General features: G+C 45.1%; 1 protein-coding gene across 2 annotated transcripts in view; it reads left to right on the forward strand.

The window, feature by feature from the left end:
• The window catches only part of ARID1A (AT-rich interaction domain 1A), a 77,904-nt gene that overhangs the window by 44,759 nt on the left and 12,856 nt on the right, over positions 1-20,289 (forward strand). For both annotated transcript variants that reach the window (XM_037882023.2, XM_043532282.1), the window contains exons 5-12: positions 6,519-6,759; positions 7,246-7,335; positions 8,074-8,241; positions 8,915-9,230; positions 10,998-11,143; positions 11,232-11,341; positions 16,202-16,411; positions 17,079-17,286. In XM_037882023.2, coding sequence (XP_037737951.1) covers positions 6,519-6,759; positions 7,246-7,335; positions 8,074-8,241; positions 8,915-9,230; positions 10,998-11,143; positions 11,232-11,341; positions 16,202-16,411; positions 17,079-17,286 — 1,489 coding nt within the window. The remainder of the gene's footprint in view (positions 1-6,518; positions 6,760-7,245; positions 7,336-8,073; positions 8,242-8,914; positions 9,231-10,997; positions 11,144-11,231; positions 11,342-16,201; positions 16,412-17,078; positions 17,287-20,289) is intronic.

Below are 20,289 nucleotides of genomic sequence, written 5' to 3' on the forward strand. Positions count from 1 at the left end.
ACTGGCTGGGCTCAGAGGAGGAGAGAAGAGGGAGAGCCCTGTTAGTGGTACTGTTACGTAGTTCTAAGTCTGTCTGTGAAAGCCTTACAGAGGGCAAATAAAGTTTGTGCCTGATCCAAAGCCCATTGAAGTCAATGGGTCTCTGTTACCTGCAGTGAGCTTTGGATCAGGGTCTTCGTGCTAAAACCTGTCCCAGAAGCAGACTGTGGAGGGGAAGCTTTATTGCATTTTTCTTTGTGTTGCACTTCAGTAAATCACATTTTAAAGTTTTCCAGGTGTTCGGGCCTGATTAAAAGATACTGTAGTTATTTGAATGATAGCCAGTCTGAGAAACTAATCTGGTCAGATGGAAACTGGATGAGTCTTGGCCATAGTTAAGATTTATGGTCCTAGTTTTACCATTTTGTTACTTCTCCCCCGTGGAAGTCAAATTCCTGTGAAATTTTATAAATACCACACGACAGCTTTGAAATCCTAACCTTAAAAAAAGACCGTGTATCTGATGGAGTTTCTCTCCATTGGCAGATGGCTGCATTGCTGGAGTTTATAAACTTCAGTGGCTAAATCATTCAGCCTAAGGGAGGTTAGATGCAACTGGCACAGTATTTTCATTAGGATGCTATTGTCCTATTTCATATAATATACATGGTGTTTTAACATACAAGCTTTACACACCTATTAAATAGTCTGTCAGAAAAGTACAGTGGGCTTACATGTCAGTGTTCCTTCATTTCTTTAACTTATGCATATGATAGAGGTCTGTAAAATCATGACTGGTGTGGAGAAAGTTAGAAGGCGTGAATAACACTTCCTTACTCGGAACACACAAACTAGGGGGTCACCAAATGAAATGAATAGGCAGCAGGTTTAAAACAAACAGAAGGAAGTATTTCTTTGCACAACACACAGTCGACCTGTGGAACTCTCTGCCAGAGGATGTTGTGAAGGCCAAGACTATAACAGGGTTCAAAAAAAGAAAGAAGTTCATGGAGGATAGGTCCATCAGCCTGGCTAATAGCCATTGGGCAGGGATGGTGTCCCTAGCTTCTGTTTGCTAGAAGCTGGGAATAGGCAACAGGGAATGGATCACTTGATGGTGACCTGTTCTGTTTGTTCCCTCTGGGGTACCTGCATTGGCCATTGTCAGAAGACAGGATACTGGGCTAGATGGACCTTTGGTCTGACCCAGTCTGGCTGTTCTTATGAAAGGCCACTGCTGCTTCTGTCGACTTGTATAAGATGAATGTCCAGGACCTGATTTTTCTATGTTAGGCCCTTTTATGTCACCGTCACAGCGTAAAGTGGCCTTACGTCCAATTTAACACAGGTAAGCATATTTAAATTAATAAATTCCCAAATTAAGCTAAATGTATGTAAACCAGTTAAAATATATCCACATAGGACATGCAGCAGGTTATCTAAGCCTTTGTGTGTAGATGAGTCTAGGACATAGACTTCAAATATGTAATCGTTTAAATTAACTAGAGTTGAGCTTCAAACACCTTTAATGTTTCCTCCTTTCAGTATCTCAGTGCTTCACTTCCTCACACCATGTACCTATCTATATATTTCCAGTATAAGCCACATGCCCTACTGTTGTAGCCTTTACTCTGCCCACTGATAATGTACAAACATCAGTCTCGTCACATAGCAACCACCGATCTCCTCAAACTCTTTTTGGAAGAAGACAGATACAGCACCCTGCCTTTTACCTGCCAAAGATCAGAGGTGTGTCCCTGCCACACTCCTGCTGTTGTCACATTTCTCCCTCAGTGTACAGTCCCCAAACACGCATCATTTACAATCATTTCCAGTATTCATTCTCTCTCTCTCATATTTATAGATGTACTTTTCCAGCGGAAGTCTGAGTAGATATCTACTATGACCTGACCTCTACTGTGTAACATCCGCAGAGTACTATACTTCATTCTCTAAAACAACGCTGACATAGTTTACGAGTGGGGTTTTTCCATTGCCTGTGGTGATCTGGACTCTCAATTCCCCTTTAATTGTAATGGGAATCGAGCATCCAGACTCCTCCTCCCCCCCCCCCCCCCCCCCCCCCCACAACTTGGACAATTTCAGCCTAACGTATTTTAAAGTACTTAAGAGAAATGCAAGCCTTCATCATGTGGATTCACCCCATTGTAGTGGTGTTAGATCAGAGTTAAGGACGTTCGCGTACTTAACTCTGGATTTCCTTGCTTTCAAGCATGCAGCTTGTTATAACTACATTCAAATAAAGTCTTTTAGCAGAACTAATTGATACACCTCTGCAGTCTCCTTAACGGTGTCTTACCTTTTTTTTTTTTTTTTGGCTGGAAATAACATATTATCTGATTTTGGTCCTTTATGTGGTGTATTGGGTTTTCTCCTCAAAGTATCTATAAATAAGGTTGCATTCTTTTCCTGGCTGTTCCACAATTTTCCAGTATAATGTTGTTTAAGTCACTTAAATGGAAGTTGTAAAGTGGGAGGAAGAGAGCTTTCCCCTTTTGTGTTTGTGGTTGTATTTTAATTGTGATTCTTTATCGAACTTCCACTTACATTTCACGTTAGGAATTCAGATCTTATCTTCTTGTCTTTCCTGGAAGACTCTGACAACTGTGGAGAAACTAGTAAGATTGTAACATTACAACACTAAGGAAGTAAAACCCAAGCCATGCAGTAGAAAAGGGATTTTTAGACACTTAATTTGTTTCTTAAATTTACCTATTTAATCAAAACACTTGAGAAGCATTTGGGAGAAAAGATTTGGTTACAGATTTAACATAGTCTCTCCAGTTAAGGAAACATCTATCAAAGCCAGAGAAGTCAAGATTAGATATTTTTTTCTAAGATTACAAAAAGGCAGACATCTTTTGGTTAAAGAAACCTTTCAGACCATTATACATGGTGTGTGTGGCTTTTTTTTTCCCCAATCTTTTTTCCTTTTGCATATCACCTTTATGCCTGTTCTATAAAACTGAAATTAACTCCTTTTTGTTATGGGAGTGTTGCGAAGCAATATTTACAAAATGCTTTTCAGTTCTTTGATGGAAGGTGCTAGACAAGTCCAAAGTATTAACAGATTAAGACCTAACTGGCTGTTTGGGCATACTAAATTTGGGGTTAATACTGAAGCTGCAGTTGTAACATTCCCACTTAATGACATGGGGTTGTGATACATGTCTCTAATGTCACCCCAAACACAAATGGGTTAGGATAATGTGAGCGACTTCTCTGAACTCATAGATTGAAGAAGAAATGTAATTCCTACATAACGAGAAATTTGTCCTGAAGCCCCAAAGTAAGATGAGAAGATTTTTCTTGGATTTGAGGTTAATACTTCTGAATGTGAGTGACTAAGAACCAATAATGGCTGTATGTAAGGTACTGTCTTCAGGCCTTCTTGGAGAGACGAGTTGTATTTTGTTTAGACCGGGAGCTTTGCCATCAACCATACTGAGACTGATCAGCAGAGAGACGGGAAAGTCATCGGATCTTGTAAACTTTGTTTTTAGGATTTTTCTGAACTATCATATCTTTGATTGAAATGAAAAGAAAAGCAGATCTACTACTGAGACTGCCTTGCAAGACATCGTCTTAATACAAATGGAAGTGGTAATAAAAAGTTGAGAATAGTGGGCCTTAGGTCATGCCAGCAAAGGATTGGATTGACATTTCCATCTTAAATGTGCCAGTTAACGCTTGCTGGAGGTATGGGGTGTTTTGAAAAATGGGTCCAAATTCTGCCATTAAAATCAGTGGAAATTGCAGTGGTGCAAGAGGGCAGTGGTGCAAGAGAATGGGACTCTGTTCATATGCCCCTCCCACTTATACACACCCATTTTAGACACAGTGATTTCTTTGCCTACCCAGTCTCCAACCGTGACGTACCCTAACCATTTTCTAGCATAGACAGGAATCGCTTCACTCTTGTCCTGTGCATTCAGGTCTCCCTTTCCCTGAATGTTCAGTGAAGTGCTGTGTATTCAGCCTAAGGATGGGAACATGCTGACAAGCAGGTGCTTTAGAGTGACAAGGCCTCTTGTTTGCCTCTGATAACCCTTACCCACCCCAATGCAGGCAGGGCCTCAGACCTGAAGTACTGCAAAGTTATCTGAACTGTGGAGAGTGGTATTAGCCCAGCCAATGAGGATGAGACTAAACTGTCTAAGCCATGTTTAGCAATTGTGTCCTGACTTTTCTGAATTCTGTTTTTAAAACGTGGTTTGGTCTTATTCATACGTCCCCCACTTGGTTACCTGATTGACTCCTCCACATCCATCGCTGACAATTTTGGACAGGCATCAGAGTTGCCATTTTTTTTAGTTTCCCAAATTGCTTTCCAGCTTCTTGTCTCCTTCGGTCTAGGGCTGCTGTGCCCATTCCTCCTAGCTCCTGTGAGCTCCCCTTTGTCCCTGCCCCTATTTACGTGATTCCCCACCGTCCATTACTGTAGAAGGTATCTTTACAACACCCCCTGTGAAGTGTGGATGTAATTGTATCCACACCTCACAAATGAGGGGAACTGAGAGAGAGAGACCGTGACCTGCCCCAAGATTTCACAGGATGTCTGTAGTAGAACAGGGGGTTGAATCCAGACCTTAGAAGTGCCAGTCCAGTGCTTTAACCACAAGACCAATTACCTTGCTATTCTGTTGTCCCTAATCACGGAAAGGCAGATTGTCCATGCTGTACACCTGGTATTACACAAATACTATAAAACTAGCTGTCTTCAAAATAAAGATGTCTATGAAAAGATGCGAAAATGTTTTTAGCACAATCGTTGTAAATCAGATTAGGATATTATGGTCACATGGCTCCTCCTAACAGATGCAAAGGATAATGTGCACGAGTTTAGGCCAGAGGTAGGTACAGAGCAAAGCTAACTTGATGTCTGTCCTTGTTTCAAAGTAAATGTGAAGTGTAGGCTAAAATGTGGCCCATTCCTAAATCATCAGCATCATCTTCTGCTCTTTCAGTGATGCCAGCTGCAAAGCGCTGTTCATTTCCTTTTCCCACTTCTGTGCCTTTCTTCATGCTTCCTCTTCTGTTTGAGATGTCCTCCTAAAACTGGTTTTCCAAGCCTTTCTCTCCTCATCCAAGTACATCCTAAGACTCTCTACTTCTGCATTTCCTATAAAAAATATTTAAACTATCATTCCAAAAAAACCCAAAACCTTACTTAAAATTAGTTTCATGCAGGATAAGAAATAAGAACCAGATCGAGGAAAAACCTGCACAGTTTTTGTTCATTAAACTGTTACGGTGCTTCACTTTATATGAACAAATTCAGGAAGCAATGGTTCTTATGTAAAGAATAAAAAATCTGAATCCTTTAATTTTAAACCTAAGGTTTGTATTTTAGAAATAAGGAAAATAAGATTTCTGGTAGGGTCAGAACCCTTATTACACTATTCCTTGGGTTTCCGCAAAGAGGGAGTTACTCATTCCCCACCCACCTGTCCACCATTAGTATGTGTGAGAGAGAGAGATGGGGAGCACATCGCCATATATTCTCTCCTCCAACTTTTCCCATTATGTTAGGTCATGTGTGGTCGTGGTTGGTTGGTTTTTTTTTAATCATAGAGCTTAATCTCTTAACGGCAGGGACTGTCTTCGCACGTGGATTATTGTAAGTACCAAGGTACTTGAATAATAGCCATGAGTTGAGGTTCCCCTACCCACCTGCACATGCAGTATCCAGACAATTTACCGATTGTTCACCGGCTGCAATTTTCCAGCAACTCTTGTGCCAATTTAGGGCATTGAAACTAGTTGTCTCCTGGTTGAAGGTGGACGTGTGCAGTAGGGGAGAGCCTTCTCTGTTCTTGCCTTCAATAATGCCTGAAACTTAATGCTGCAGAAAGAAATGGCTAATTTCTGATTTCGGTGAAGAAAGGGAAGTGGGAAATGTTTCATGGTTTTCTTTTAAATCTGTATTTTAGTTTTTCTTTTTTCTCAAGAAAGAAGCTGCCCAGCCTACCTGAGGCCTCAGAGTGGACTGAGGTTAGGCAGGAGTTCTCAGACTCTTTCAAAGGGTGAGCCACTCTTCTGTCATGGACCACTTCCCTTCACCTAGTCATCACATAGACAACCTCTTCTCCCGTTTGCAATCATATACATGCCTGTGGCAACTACATCACTTGCTTATGTAGGAACTTACTTTTATCCTCTTTTAATGCAACCTGGCAGGTGAAACACGTTTGAGAATTGGCACCCATGTGACCAACTAGCTTTCTGGACCACCAGTCAGCATTCCACAGACCACAGCTGGGGAACTTCTGGATGTGGGGGTGGAGGACAGATTAAGATGCATTTATCAGTTAACTAGGTGTGAGCTACAGCCTTCATCATTGACAATAACATGAGCTGGCTTGATTGATTTTCTATTTGTTTGTAGTTTGCCTAGGAGCAGAATTCAGTGAATTCTGTAACAGACGCTTCTCTTTCCTGGTGATGTGCGGGAGAACAATTGCTCTGCCTCTTAACCTTTTTTTTTTTTTCCTGATCCGCTTTTCTGTGCACTACAGGATCTGTCTGGTTCCATAGATGATCTACCCATGGGTACAGAAGGAGCCCTGAGTCCTGGAGTAAGCACGTCAGGGATTTCAAGCAGTCAAGGAGAGCAGAGTAACCCAGCTCAGTCTCCTTTCTCTCCGCATACCTCGCCTCACCTCCCAGGAATCAGAGGGCCCTCCCCTTCCCCCGTTGGCTCTCCTGCTAGTGTTGCCCAGTCGCGTTCTGGTCCACTCTCACCTGCTGCCGTACCAGGTAAGAGTATTCTGTGTATCTCTGGATCTGCTGGTGTGACTGTGCTGTGCAGCTGAAGAGCCTGGGCTCAGTGAATTAAAATTTGGCAGTTTTAAAGAGAAGTTTACCAAGAGCAGCCCCACTTTCTGACACTGTGGGTCTCAGGATCATTTAATTGCCTTAAAAATAAGGCTACAGCTTGGAGGAGGAGATTTTTAAATATATGAACTAAGGTATCTAGCAGAGTAGCTGTGGTCTGTTGGCTTGCAAACTTGTAACATAATGTTAATTGTTTTATATGGAAAAAACTAATTTACCTGTGTCTTCTCCTCCTCCCACACTTCCTTCGGTTGGCTTAACCCCCCCTCCCGCCACCTCCCCTTGGATTTTGTTGCTGCTCTATTGTTTAATGCTATGAGCCTAAGTCTCTATCAGCCATTTCTAGGTATTCTGCATTTTCTTGTGTATGTGCTTCTTGTGGCTAATGCTTTTCTATCCATGGTGCAGGCAATCAGATGCCACCCCGACCACCTAGTGGCCATTCGGACAGTATCATGCATCCTTCCATGAATCAGTCAAGCATAGTCCAAGATCGAGGTAGGAGTATGAGCGTGTGTGTGTGGTGTTAAGAGTTCTAAGTTTTAACAGTAGACTTCTAAATGTAAAGCAGGATATATAAATAATAAAGATCTCCTGGACTTGTGCAAGCTTTGACACCAGCCCCTTCCATATGAGGCGGAGATTGTGGGCTAAGATACTGTTTGTAAAGCTGGACCAGCTCTTTCAACTCAATTAGCGTTCAGAGCACATTGCAGTAAGGTTGCCCGTTGCTTGTCCTAGAGATTTTACTTCGATTTAAGATGTTTCCTGCAGCTTTTAAAACAAATTTCTGACTGCTGCATTTTCAAGAACGAAAACCTTAAACTTCAAAATGTGGGATGTTCACAACAGTTGTGGCTCTGCTCCATAAAAGGGAACAGATTCACTGGAAGATGGATACATGAGTAGGAGCCTCCCTCTTTATGGCTGCAGGCATATGTAGTACAATGGTCCCCACTAAAAATGCGACATTGGCTAGCTCATTACAGGTGCCATGACATGCTACAGTTTTCCCCGAGTTAGAGTAGGCAATAGGTGTGGAATCTTTTGGCACATACGGTTGACTTTTTTTTTTTTTTTTATTTTAATGGCTGTTGCTTAACAAACAAACAGCTTTGTCTGGGTTGTGTCATTAAAATGTTTGTGTGTGTTTCTGGAGCCCAGGGATGTTTGTGTGTGCAGTAGTACCAACAATTGGAATGAATAACTGTCTCATTTGAATGTCTCATTGATCAGGTTACATGCAGAGGAATCCTCAGATGCCCCAGTACAGCTCCCCTCAGCCTGGCTCCGCCTTATCTCCCCGTCAGTCTTCTGGAGGACAGATGCATGCTGGGATGGGACCTTATCAGCAGAATTCACTGGGAAGCTATGGGCCCCAGGGGGGTCAGTATGGTCCTCAAGGTAAGGCCGTGAACCAATCGGATAGAATGGGAAACTGATAGAGCTCCACTAAGTAAAGGAAAAAGGGCCCATATTCCCTGTAGTCTTTTTTTTTTTTTTTTTTTTTTTTTTGCCTTGGACAAATTGCATTTATTTGGACTGGTTTAAAATGTGCAGCTCATGCAGCAGCATCTGAAACCCTTGCCTGTCATGAAAGGGAGTGTGCTTTGTGTGTGTCACTCGGGAGCAAGGGTAAGACAGAGGGCTTTAAGGATTAAAGTACTTCTGCTACAGAATTCCTCTCGTGGTTTGAAAAACCTTCAGATGATTGTGCCCCCAAACTGCTGCTAATTCAGTTAACTTCAGCGGGGCAGAGCTTGACAGGAGCTGTACATCTTATGGCACTTTACCTGTGACCTCGCCATCTCGTCCTGGGCCGTTTGGCTCATTGTGTTCTGTGATGTGCTCAGGGGAGGTTCCTACTGCCTTTGAATTGATGTTGTTACTTGATTGTGTGTTTAGACCTATTTTATGTGGATTATAACCAGGTAAATTGACTGAGTTGAGGTGCTAAAATTCACCCATGTCCCTATGCTTTTATTAGTGATTTTAAAACAGCTGCAGATTTGAAGAGTTCTAATGAGTCACAAATCAAGTAGTTGAATGTGGTTTTTATCCCCCCTTTTCTCTGCAGGAGGTTATCCCAGGCAGCCAAACTATAATGCTATGCCTAATGCCAACTACCCCAGCCCAGGAATGGGGGGAAGTATAAACCCAATGGGAGCAGGGAGCCAGATTCATGGTCAGACTGGTGTACAACCCTATACTGGGCTTCCCCCAGGAAGGATGAGCCATGCAGCCATAGGGAACAGGCCCTATGGACCCAACATGGCAAATATGCCTCCCCAGGTGGGGACAGGGATGTGCCCACCACCGGGTGGCATGAACCGGAAAGCACAAGAAGCAGCTGCTGCCGCCATGCATGCTGCTGCCAACTCCATCCAGAACAGGTAAGAAATGTGGCTGCCCTGTGTCGCTGTTCTTGCTTTCAACCCTTTCATATAGCACGTCCTGTGATGTCAGACTAGCATGTGTTTTGAAACAAATCAAAGTTGGGAAACCCTGAATACAGGTTTCCTTAAAATGCCTGCAGAAGAGCAGGTCTTTAATCAGTCTGGAGAAGTTAGGAGGGGAGACGTGTTTGAATCACTGTGCAATTAGCAATGTTCTGTGGCTTCTTTATGTGTACAAAGAAAATCCGTTGTTCTTTGAGATCCGTGCAGTTTTGGTTTCTGGAGCTGTTGCACAGGTGAGAACAAGATACAATGTGCCTGGAAGAGCCAGTAAATCTAGCAGGCCATTATTCCAACTGTATTTGTCTGTTTTTTGAGTCGAGGAGTTTAGATTTAAGTTGTGTCTGGTGCAGTTCACCTTTTCCTGTTGGGGGTCTTGATGAGCAGCAGACCTGAGAGGAGATATCTGGAATTCATTATTGGAGTCTGCAGGAAAGAGTAGGATGGCTGTAAAATCAGGTGGAGGTTGCATACAAAGGTCAACCAGGGTAGTCATGAGAGCAATGAATTCACACACAAGTTGAGTCGCCTCTGCAGAGTAGAAGTTTTCTGGTTTGTCTTGCGTATCAATGAGATCTGAACAAGCATTCCGGTCTCCCATTTCTGTTTGACAAGGCCTATCACCTGATTGTAAGGCTGTTGGATTAATAGTCCCAACCATAGATGTAAAGATAGAGATGCCCCTTCTATTGGAATGTGAGTTTGAGTTGGTGTTAGGGTGTGGTGCTTTTGGGTATATCTGATATAGCGAAAAGGAGAAAGAGCAGTGGCTACAGTAGACTGGAGCAATGTACTTCCTGCTTGGACATCAGGAGCAGCAACGTTTACAGTGACATTCCAGATCTGAGAGTTCCATCTCCTTTGGCAGGTAACTTAACACCTGCAACAGAGCAAGATTGGGGGTAAAACTTTCAAAAGCGTTGAAGTTCCGTTTTCAAAATTGGTTGAGGTATTTTGGAGCTGAAGTCCCATTGACTTTCAGTGAGACTAAGACTATGTCTACACTGCCGCAGTGCGGGCTCTGGGGATGTGTTGTGCTCTGAGGGCACAGGGATAAAATACTCGTGGCTGACCCAGGTCAGCTGACTTGGGCTCACCGTACTCGGGCTCTGGGGCTGAAAAATTGTTATGTTATATATGTTCAGGCTCGAATTGGAGCCTGAGCTCTGGAACTCTGCGAGGGGAGAGGATCCTAGAGCTCGGACTCCAGCCTGATCCCAAACATATAGACAGTGATTTTTAGCCCCACCAGCCCAGGCCAGCTGCAGCCTTGCTATGTGTCTTTTATTACTGTATAGATGTACCTGAACTGCCCTGTGTGGATGCTCCTGGTGCCAACTAAAAGGAATTTAGTTTGCGTTAATATAGTCCCATTTGAAAGAGGACTACTCGTTCACCCCAGCAATGTCCACACGGAGCAGTTAGAGTGCAGCACTTCAGCGTACTCTGAAGTTCACACCCCTGTAGTGTCCATGCTGTGGCGCAGTGTAGACAAGCATTCTGGCTTCAAAGTCACGTGAGTGCTCTTGTAGACTTTATTCTAGGTCAGTTTTGGTGGAAAAGTATTCTCTTGGAACCAATCGCTTCCATTTCATGTTTCAACTGCAGGAAAGTCTCTGTTAGCAAAGCCCACTCTAGCAGAATACAAATCTTAATGCTTGATATTGAAAATGTACTTCTGCTCTCTCCTTCTCCTTTTTTCAGGCCTCCTGGCTATCCCAACATGAACCAAGGGGGGATGATGGGAACTGGAGCTCCTTATGGACAAGGAATTAACAGTATGGCTGGCATGATAAACCCCCAGGGTGCTCCATATCCTATGAGTGGGAATATGGCCAACAACTCGGCAGGTAAGCCAGTGCTAACCCAAAGGAGGGCATTGGATTTCATGATACTGAATTGAAATGCAGTGTTTGAAGATTCTGTTTAATCTTCTAGGGATGGCAGCAAGTCCTGAGATGATGGGCCTTGGGGATGTCAAACTAACGCCTGCAACTAAAATGAACAATAAGGCAGATGGGACGCCAAAAACAGAATCCAAGTCAAAGGTAAAGCCTGTGTATTCCTGTTACCTTTCCAGGTGATAGGAAATGTGAGAATATGACCTTCATGCACTGGTTTAATTCATTGTGTGTTCAAAACCTCCATTTAATAATGTAACTCTATTTACTGCCGAGTACTTTCAGACTGTATTTCAATTTAAATGATCCCTGAAAGCTTGCTAGTTCACCTTTCTCCCCCACCCTCCATCAGTAAACTTCTCCTTGTAATCTGTTACGTGCTGCTTCTGAAATGTTGCACCACTGGGTCAAATACGGCTAGTGGGGTGAATGTTCTTTCTGTGTGCAGTATTTTAGATCATAATTTAAACAATTACATCTGACATTTTGGTGTAGAATGCTTTGGAACAGGCTCTGATTGTGTGTGCAACATACTCTCCCTTATTATTGGGCATTACTGCTATAGCAGTGCTTAACTATAGCACTGGTTGGAATCAGGGTCCCATTGCATGGGCATTGTACAAACACATAGATGACATGGTGTCTGCCCCAAGAATATTACCCTCTCCCTCAAAATTATCTGTTGTACAAATGCCACTCTCTCCCACCTTGGTTCTGTAGAGCAGTTATTTAAGAAATGGGAGAAAGTCTGTTTTCTTGCTAATAGGGTTAGAGTTTTGCAGTGTAGATCCCCCTCCCCAAAGAGACTATATAAATCAACACAGCCACGTCAGCTAGCCCCAAATTCTGGAAAGGCAGGAGGAGGAGGAAAGCGTTGAGAAACGACATCTACAAAGGGCAGAACAACTTGTTCCCGCTGCTCTCTCCTCATTCTCTTCTCAGCATCATCTTCAGCTGATGACTTCAAGGCATTCTAGGGCTGCCTCAGGCGCATGGCAGAGACTTTAGATATACCTCTGGAAATGGTGCAGGTTCCCAGACTGCTGGACATCTTGCACCCATCCAGGCCCGGTAGGCTCTCCATGCCTGTAAAGGAGGGACTGTTGGAACCTGTGAAAAACCTGTGGAACACGCCAGCATCCATTCTGGTTACATCCACACTCAGTCACTTCCAAGGGATTTTGAATACCTTTGTTCCCATCCAGTACCAGGTTTGCTTGTAGTAGCTGCGGTCTAAGAGATATTGAAGCAATAGGGGCCTTCCAAATTCTCACCCAGGGAGAAAGACCCGGGGAGACTGGACCTGTTCAGATGCAAAATTTTCATCTACCAGCCTCCACATGCTCCAAATGCTTCTGTCTAATACCGTTATTTCAGTTGGAACCAGCTGTCTGTGGACATGCTACCTCCAGGAACACACAGAGGAGCTAAAGAGCATGTCTGCACATCTTTACAGGCTGCACTGGTTATGTCCAGCAGACTACATTGGTGGGCATGACACAATCATCCTGACTCCTGCCTGGAGCGGTCCAAACAGCAACTGAGGATCCTCCCTTTAAGGGCAACAAGTGCTTTAGTTCAAAGACCGATTCCATTCCTTAAAGGACTCCAGGGTGACACTACCCTCCCTGGGCCTCTGCGTTCCACCCACAAGAAGGAAGCAGTGAAACCACAGATTTCTTTCAGGCAGCATTCTTCTGGCCCCTCCTATTACCAGCCTTCAAAGGACATCTGAGCTGCTGATAAAGAAGCAGAGGTTCCAGCAATGATCCTCTGCCTTTTCCTCTGCTGCGGCAGTCTGTTGTCCACCAATCGGCAGGTCAAGAGCCTGGCAGAACCTCCGGAGGATCTCTACCCATCCCTACCTTTGGCAGCTTCCTTCTTTGGGGAAGCCTGGATTCCAATCAGCTTGGATCAGTGGATCCTAGAAATTAGCAAGGGGTATTCTGTCCAGTCGCTTTCTGGCCCTACCCCCTTTCCCCATCCTTTTTCAGGGCTCCTTCTCATGTGATACTATTAAAACAAGAAGTGGATTTCCTTCTACCACTTGGATCAATGCAAGAGGTGCCCTCAGAATTCAGGAGCATGGTTTTTTTTATTCCAACTATTTTGCCATCCCTAAGAGGAAACGAGGTTGGTTTCCTATTTTTGGACTCTTGACTCCTCACCTTCCTATTCCGGGCCATACTGTATTTTTCCATACCGCAGCAGTAAGGTTCCTCAAGGGCCTTGTTTGTTTGTCTGTCCCCAGGTTGGGGATCTCTGTTATTAGCACAACTGATGAATCCCACTTTGAGTCCTTAGCAATTTGTTCTCTTCACCACTTATTTAGGAAGACTGCCTTTTTTAGTGGCCGTTACATCAACTCGACAGGCGGAGGAGATTCAGGCCTTCATGGCAGGGACCCTTGTATACAGTGTTTCATAAGTACAGGATCACTCTCAAACCTCAACCCAAGTTCTTTCAGAATTTCATGTGAACCAACTGATTTATTTCCATGTGTTCTTCCCCAAACCTCACTCATTGTCAAAGGAAGCTAAATTTTGCGTGCTTGACGTTATAGTAAAGAATGGTCTTCCTACATTGACAGGACAATCTTTCAGGAATGCCCCTGGACTGGTTTTCTTTGGTCCTTGCAGAGAGGGTTAGGCAATATCCCCCCAGAGTTTATCTGAGAGAGTCTCCAAGTGTATAAAGACACTTTAAAAAAGAGTTAACCAGGTTAGGTCCACCTAGCCACATTAGAGCTCACGCAGCCTCTGCTGCCTGTTTGAAGACTGTCCCAATTTCTGAAATCTTTAAGACAGCTACATGGAGCTTGGTCCATGCATTTACAAGGCACTGCTCTTTGGCAGAGGCTTCCAGATGGAATAGTTGCTTTGGTCCTGCAATCATTGTTTAGGTAGGACTGCTATTGTCCACCTCCAAACAGACAGCTAACTGCTCGTTAGTCACTGAACACTTGACAAGATAGCAATGCATAGTCATGGTGTCTCTTGCAGGTGGCTTGTGTTCTCCTGGCATCTCTGATTAGCCTTATGCCAGAAAGCCCTACAATTCCATGGGCAAAAGGTTTGATGGGATGATGCAAGTCCTCTTACTTGCCTTGTGCAAAAAATGCTTGGCTTCCTTTGTCGTGTGTCTGTCTGACTCCACCCAGGTGTGTCTAGCCTATCCCGCCTTAATCAAAGGTAAACCAGTGTTTTTGCAGCTCCTTGTCAGACTCCCATAAGGATTGATACTTGAAAAAAAAAAACAATTAAAAAGCCCCTTGTGGTGTGGGACTTTACTGTGGTGGTGTCAAAGCTGATGAACACCCCTTATGAATCATGGGAGCTTAAATTTCTTTCATGGAAGGTCGTTTAACTGGTGACAGTGACTTCTACCACCAAGTGCTCTAAAGCCTATCCCTGTAAAACCTGGTATAAGGTGGATCAAAGTGGTGCTGCAGACTCATCCCACATTGCTCTGAAGTGGTGTTTTGAGTTCCATCTTAACTTATTGCCCTATCATCATTTTCCTCACATCGGCATGCCCATCCCAGAGAGGCACATTTCCGTATATGCCACCTCAGATGGTCAAGGGTGGGATGTCTCAGGCTCTACCTGGATTAGACTAGCACCCCTGAAAAAAATCCATCCAATTCTGTTTCTTTTGACATCCGTTTGCTAGGCAACGTTGTGATCAGCGGGGCCATGTCTACATGGATGCCTGATTGCTCTTATGACCTGGCTGGCCTGAAACTAGAAGACCTTGTAAAAGCTCCTTTGATCCAGTTCAAGGTTGTCACCACAGTCTGCCTCAAATATTTAATTGTTGACCTCTGTAGAGTAGCTACAGAGTCCTTGTTCTGCAGACTTGCACGTTATTGCTTGGATTCAGCCTCCAGAATAGAGCTCCCACCCCAGACTCTGTTCCTAAGATAGAGGCCAAACTCCTTTCCTTCCACATACCTCCATTACAGTCTTTAATTCAGGATACTCCTTTTCAGTTGGCTAATTATTTTTACATCAAGAAGTTTTAATTGTGGTCTCCTTCCGCAGACTTGAAGGTTGTTTGATGCAGTACTTTTTTAAGAGGCATCTTCCTTTTATATTTGTGAGTAAAAAGCAGCAAATTCTGGCAGGGGAAGAGAGAAATTTCCAACATTTTTGGCATTAGTCGCATTGTGACAAATTCTGCAGATTGAATCATTAGGGAGGGAAAATTATGAAGGGAAGATATTCTCTTGTAGGATTCCTCACCCATCCACTTCCTATCAGGTTTTCAGTTAAACTGCCAATTCTTACACCTCGTCTTAGTTTTCTTTGGGGCATATTTTTGATCGGTGATACATTTGTAGTAAAGTATCCTGGGAGCTTCCACTAGAGTAATTAGAAAAGGTACTGACTGAAAAATTTGGAGGGCAGTGTTTATAGTTGGCAGGGTGTGATGGCTAGCAGGGAGTCCTGGCTTTCCCTTATCCTGTTAGTGCTGTCCTTGGGGATCAGAAAAACTTAAGAGCTGAGGGAGTTCCCCATTTCTTGTGCTAAGGAACAAAGCCCCTCCTCTCCCCCAAGTAATATGAATATCCTACAAGGTCTCTTCAGAGAAGCAGAATTACGGGTAAGTCAGTCTCTTGTTTAGAAGAAAGATTGTAGCCCCTTGCCCGTCCCTCGTCCCCTCACCACACAAACCATTCTGGTGTCTGGATGAAATTTACCTGGCTTCTGCAGCCTTCCTGTGGGTGGACTAAAACTTCCACCTTTTGAAGTGTGGTCATTGTGATTCTCAGCAGCGTTGTCCACAAAAGCTCTGTCATCTGTCTGTCTACACCAACATCGAACTGAGACGTGTGCGTTTGGCCTTTGGGCTGATATGTGGCTGTTCCTAATACAACTACAGAATTTTATCTCTTCAGGTTTTTTTCTGCTTGATAAGATGACGAACCTGGCCTGAACTTGATGTGTTTAAATTTCTTAGCTCACTTGCTCCTCCATCCTGAGATCTGCTTTCTCCTTATTCTAGAAGTCCAGTTCCTCTACTACCACCAATGAGAAGATTACCAAATTGTATGAGCTGGGTGGTGAGCCGGAGAGGAAGATTTGGGTAGATCGTTACCTAGCCTTCACTGAAGAGAAGGCAATGGGCATGACCAACCTCCCAGCTGTGGGCAGGAAACCCCTAGACCTTTACCGGCTCTACATCTCTGTAAAGGAGATTGGAGGACTTACTCAGGTGGGTGACCAGAAGCTCTGAAAGCCATCACGACTGTGACTCAAGTGAGATGGCTATACGTTTGTATGCATAGCCACGTCCGTCTCAAAATCTCAGGTGCTGTATAGGCAATAGGATTCAGGCTTAACTCGATTTGCTAATTGAGTTCTTTTGATTTGAGTCTGGAACTTTTAAAATAGTGTTAATATCTTATTTATAAAATCCAATATCCTTGAATTAAGTGGATCTAATCGCAGTGCTCCAGGTAGTTGCTCCTGTTCAGAGTATTCTGACAGCACTGAGATCCAGCTTGTACTTTTCCTCACCCAGTCCATAGAATAGCAATGATGCTGTCTATGTTTGCATCACTTATTAGTGTTGATGCATGTGGGCTGCCTGCTGGCCTCATGTCTACTTCGGTTTGCTGCTTGGTATTATCCAGCTCTGAGACTCCTTTTTCCCCCCTCCAGGTGGGCAAAGGGGAGGCTTACTGTTTTGTTTTTGATGCACAGTTTCAGCCCAATTGTGTAGCTGTTATGATTGCTACATAACATGTTTAGCTAGTATCTAGGGTGGGAAACGTGGCTTTGTCTCACTCTGGGGAAAGGGGAAATGGCTTGAATTTTATGGTCTGACACCCCTCCTCCCCCCCCCCCCCCCTTTTTTTTTTTTTTTTTTGGTTGTGCAGGTCAACAAAAACAAGAAATGGCGTGAGTTAGCCACCAATCTTAATGTGGGCACTTCTAGCAGTGCAGCTAGTTCTTTGAAGAAGCAGTACATCCAATGTCTCTATGCCTTTGAGTGCAAGATTGAACGAGGCGAAGACCCGCCCCCAGACATCTTTGCAGCTGCTGATTCAAAGAAGTCCCAGCCCAAGATACAGCCCCCATCTCCAGGTGAGTATAAAGATTACAGACAAGATCCCATATATTCTGCAGCAAATTGGATTTAAATTCCTCTCCAAGGTCCTCCGCATTCCTACTGTAAAATGGAAATTCTTGTGACAATATCAGATGCATTCAAATTAAGGCCTTTAATGAGCCCCATATGTAAGGGAATAGAACAGTGAGTAAAATATTCCTTGTACTGTATGTATCTTCTTCGAGTGCTCATCCTCATGGGTGTTCATGGTGGATGCAAATGTTGTCCATGTGCCCAGGTCCAGAACTCCTTCAGTAGGAGTGTCCGTTGGTCTGCATCTTCCTCATGCTGAGAACGAAGGGAATATGGGGTGTGGCAGGCGGCTGACCTCTCCAGTTTCTTTTCTGCTGCTTGTTGACTGGGAGGGAACCCTCGTGTGTGTGTGTAGCCTTCTAGCCTTCTCTGTAAATGTTGCAAACAATTTTTAGTTCTTTTACTAGTTAGTACAGTGTTTCTCAAACTGGGGTCCGCGAGGGTATTCCAGAGGGTCAGCGGGCCCCACTGATCAACTCCTCCCCCTTCCTCCCAGGGAGGCTCCGTGTGCTGCCCCACCAGTGTGCCGGCTCTGCAGCTCCCATTGGCTGGGAACCACAACCAATGGGAGCTGTGGGCGGTGCCTGTGGGCATGAGGGCAGTGCACGGTGCCTCACTGGCTGCCCATGTGCCATGGGGCCTCAGGGACCTAGTGGCTGCTTCCTCGGAGCTGTGGTAAGTGCCGCCGGGACCCCAAACCCCTTCCCACACCCCAACCCCCTGCCCCAGCCCAGAGTCCCCTCCCCACACCTAACTCCCTCCTGGAGCCTGCAAAACCACCCCCCCCCCCCCCCCCCAGCCCTGAACCTGCTCCTGCACCCCAAACCTCCCACCCCAGAGCCCCATAGTAAACACCTAGGGACCAGCACTCGAAGAAAAGACAGTTACTTCCCTTACAGTAATTGGAGTTCCTAAAGATGTGTGGTCCCTGTGTGTATTCATGACCTCTCCTCCTTCCACCTCTTCTCTGGATCCTCACATGACTTGTGGCAGGTGGGAACTGGAGAGGTGGTCAGTGTGTGCTGTCCCTTATGCCCTGGGTTTGCAGCCCAAGAAGGCGCAGGGTGCTGGCGTGGACCAATGGTCACTGCTGAAGAATTTCTAGTCCTTGGCACCCTGAGCACGTGCATGCCTGCAGTGAGTATCCCTAGGGACCACATAACTTACCTTCTAGGAACTGGAGTTTGAGATATCTTTGATACTGGCTTTTTTACGCTGCCACCATATGTTCCGTATTCTGCAGGCTTTTATACTGACAATGCATAACTGCGTGATGGAGGATGGGGAAGTGTGGGAGAGTGACCTGGAGGAGGCTCTCTGAGATGACTTCGGCATATTCAAGCAGCACCACGTGCTGCTGCGATGTGGGAACCTTTTGGGAAAGTAGCACCTTGTGATCACAAAAGCACCCCTCCGCGGCACTGAATACTTGAAGCTTGCGTTGTGGGGATGTGTTGTCAGAGACCGCATCAGTCCATTACTTTCCTAGGGCTAGCTGCAGGTCTAGGACTCTGCCCAAAGCCTTTTTTGTTGTTTTAAAACGCAAATTTATTGGTACATGTTGGGATGGTTTTGGTTATAGACCATTTAGGGGAGCTTTAGAATAGATAATTAAATAGTCTCTGTTGTGTAGTTTCATTTCCTGGAGAATCTCCAGTTTGTTCCTTGGTTCCTGGGCATCATGTCTGATCCAGACTGTACAGAACAGGAGAAAACTCTGGGTTTAAGCAGTGCATTTTCTGCCCCTTTGTCTTCCCAGTGTGTGAAACCTTCTATCCTATTTGTATTGGAGAAGGTCGTTCCCTGGATGGCTGTTTTGAACATGCCAAGCCTTTAAGCCTCTATTGCAAAAGACCAGGTATACCCAGCTGGTTCCAGGTCCTCCTAATGATTTAACCCGGGGTGGGCAAACTTTTTGGCCTGAGGGCCACATCAGGGTTCCGAAACTGTATGTCCCAAAGGCTGTGCCTCCCCAAACAGCCTGGCCTCTGCCCCCCTCCCACTTCAAACCCTCCCCCTCCCCAGCTCCCTGACTGCCCTGACCCCTATCCACACCTATGCTCTCTGGCCCCCCCGGGACTCCCACGCCTATCCAACCACCCCCGCCCCCTTACCATGCCGCTCAGAGCACTAGGACTGGTAGCAGCACTGCCCAGCCGGAGCCAGCCATGCTGCCCGGCAGGATCTCGCAGCCCTGCAGACCAGAGCGCTGGCGGCATGGCTAGCTGAGGCTGCAGGGGAGGGGGGACAGCAGGGGAGAGGCTGGAGGCTAGCCTCCCCAGCCAGGAGCTCAAGGGCTGGGCAGGACGGTTGGCCCACGGGCCGTAGTTTGCCCACCTCTGATTTAACCCCTACAAGCCACATCTTCAGATGCATTTTCTGGTTAGGGCTCCATTCCCGTGCAAAGGTCTGCTCTGAAACACCTTAATGTGGGAAAGAGAGAGCCTTTGGTTCTGGGATAAGCATCTTCCAGGACAGTGAAACAGAGTCCTACTTTGAGAGTACTCCAGTTGTGTAAATTTTGGCAGTCCTGGCAAAAGGAAGCATCTGGGGTTGTGAGATTCTCCTTCAGGCGCCACCAGGACCTTTCTCTCAAAGGTTTCTAAGACTCCCTGGCATATTTCTCTGCAGATGCTGCTGCTTTCTCCCGTCCTCCCCATGCTTTAACCCATGGATGATGCAGCTACCTCCCTCAGTTTATTGGTGGCCAGTTGAGAAGCCTGCTTCTTTGACCTTTCCCAAAAGGGCCAAGGGCAATCACCATGACCTTCTTTGCCTCTTTAAATTGTTGAGTCTATCATCTCTCTCCACCTTTGGCTCATATCCACAGTGTAACATGCCTACTGGATAGGGATGAAGTCGCATTTAATGTCAGTACTTCTGTTTTGCCTGAATACTGTCACGTCTGCCCTCATTACCCCGATGACTACAGATAATTTCAAGAG

This window comes from Chelonia mydas, chromosome 19 (assembly GCF_015237465.2).
Source record: "Chelonia mydas isolate rCheMyd1 chromosome 19, rCheMyd1.pri.v2, whole genome shotgun sequence".
Taxonomy (NCBI): Eukaryota; Metazoa; Chordata; order Testudines; family Cheloniidae; genus Chelonia; species Chelonia mydas.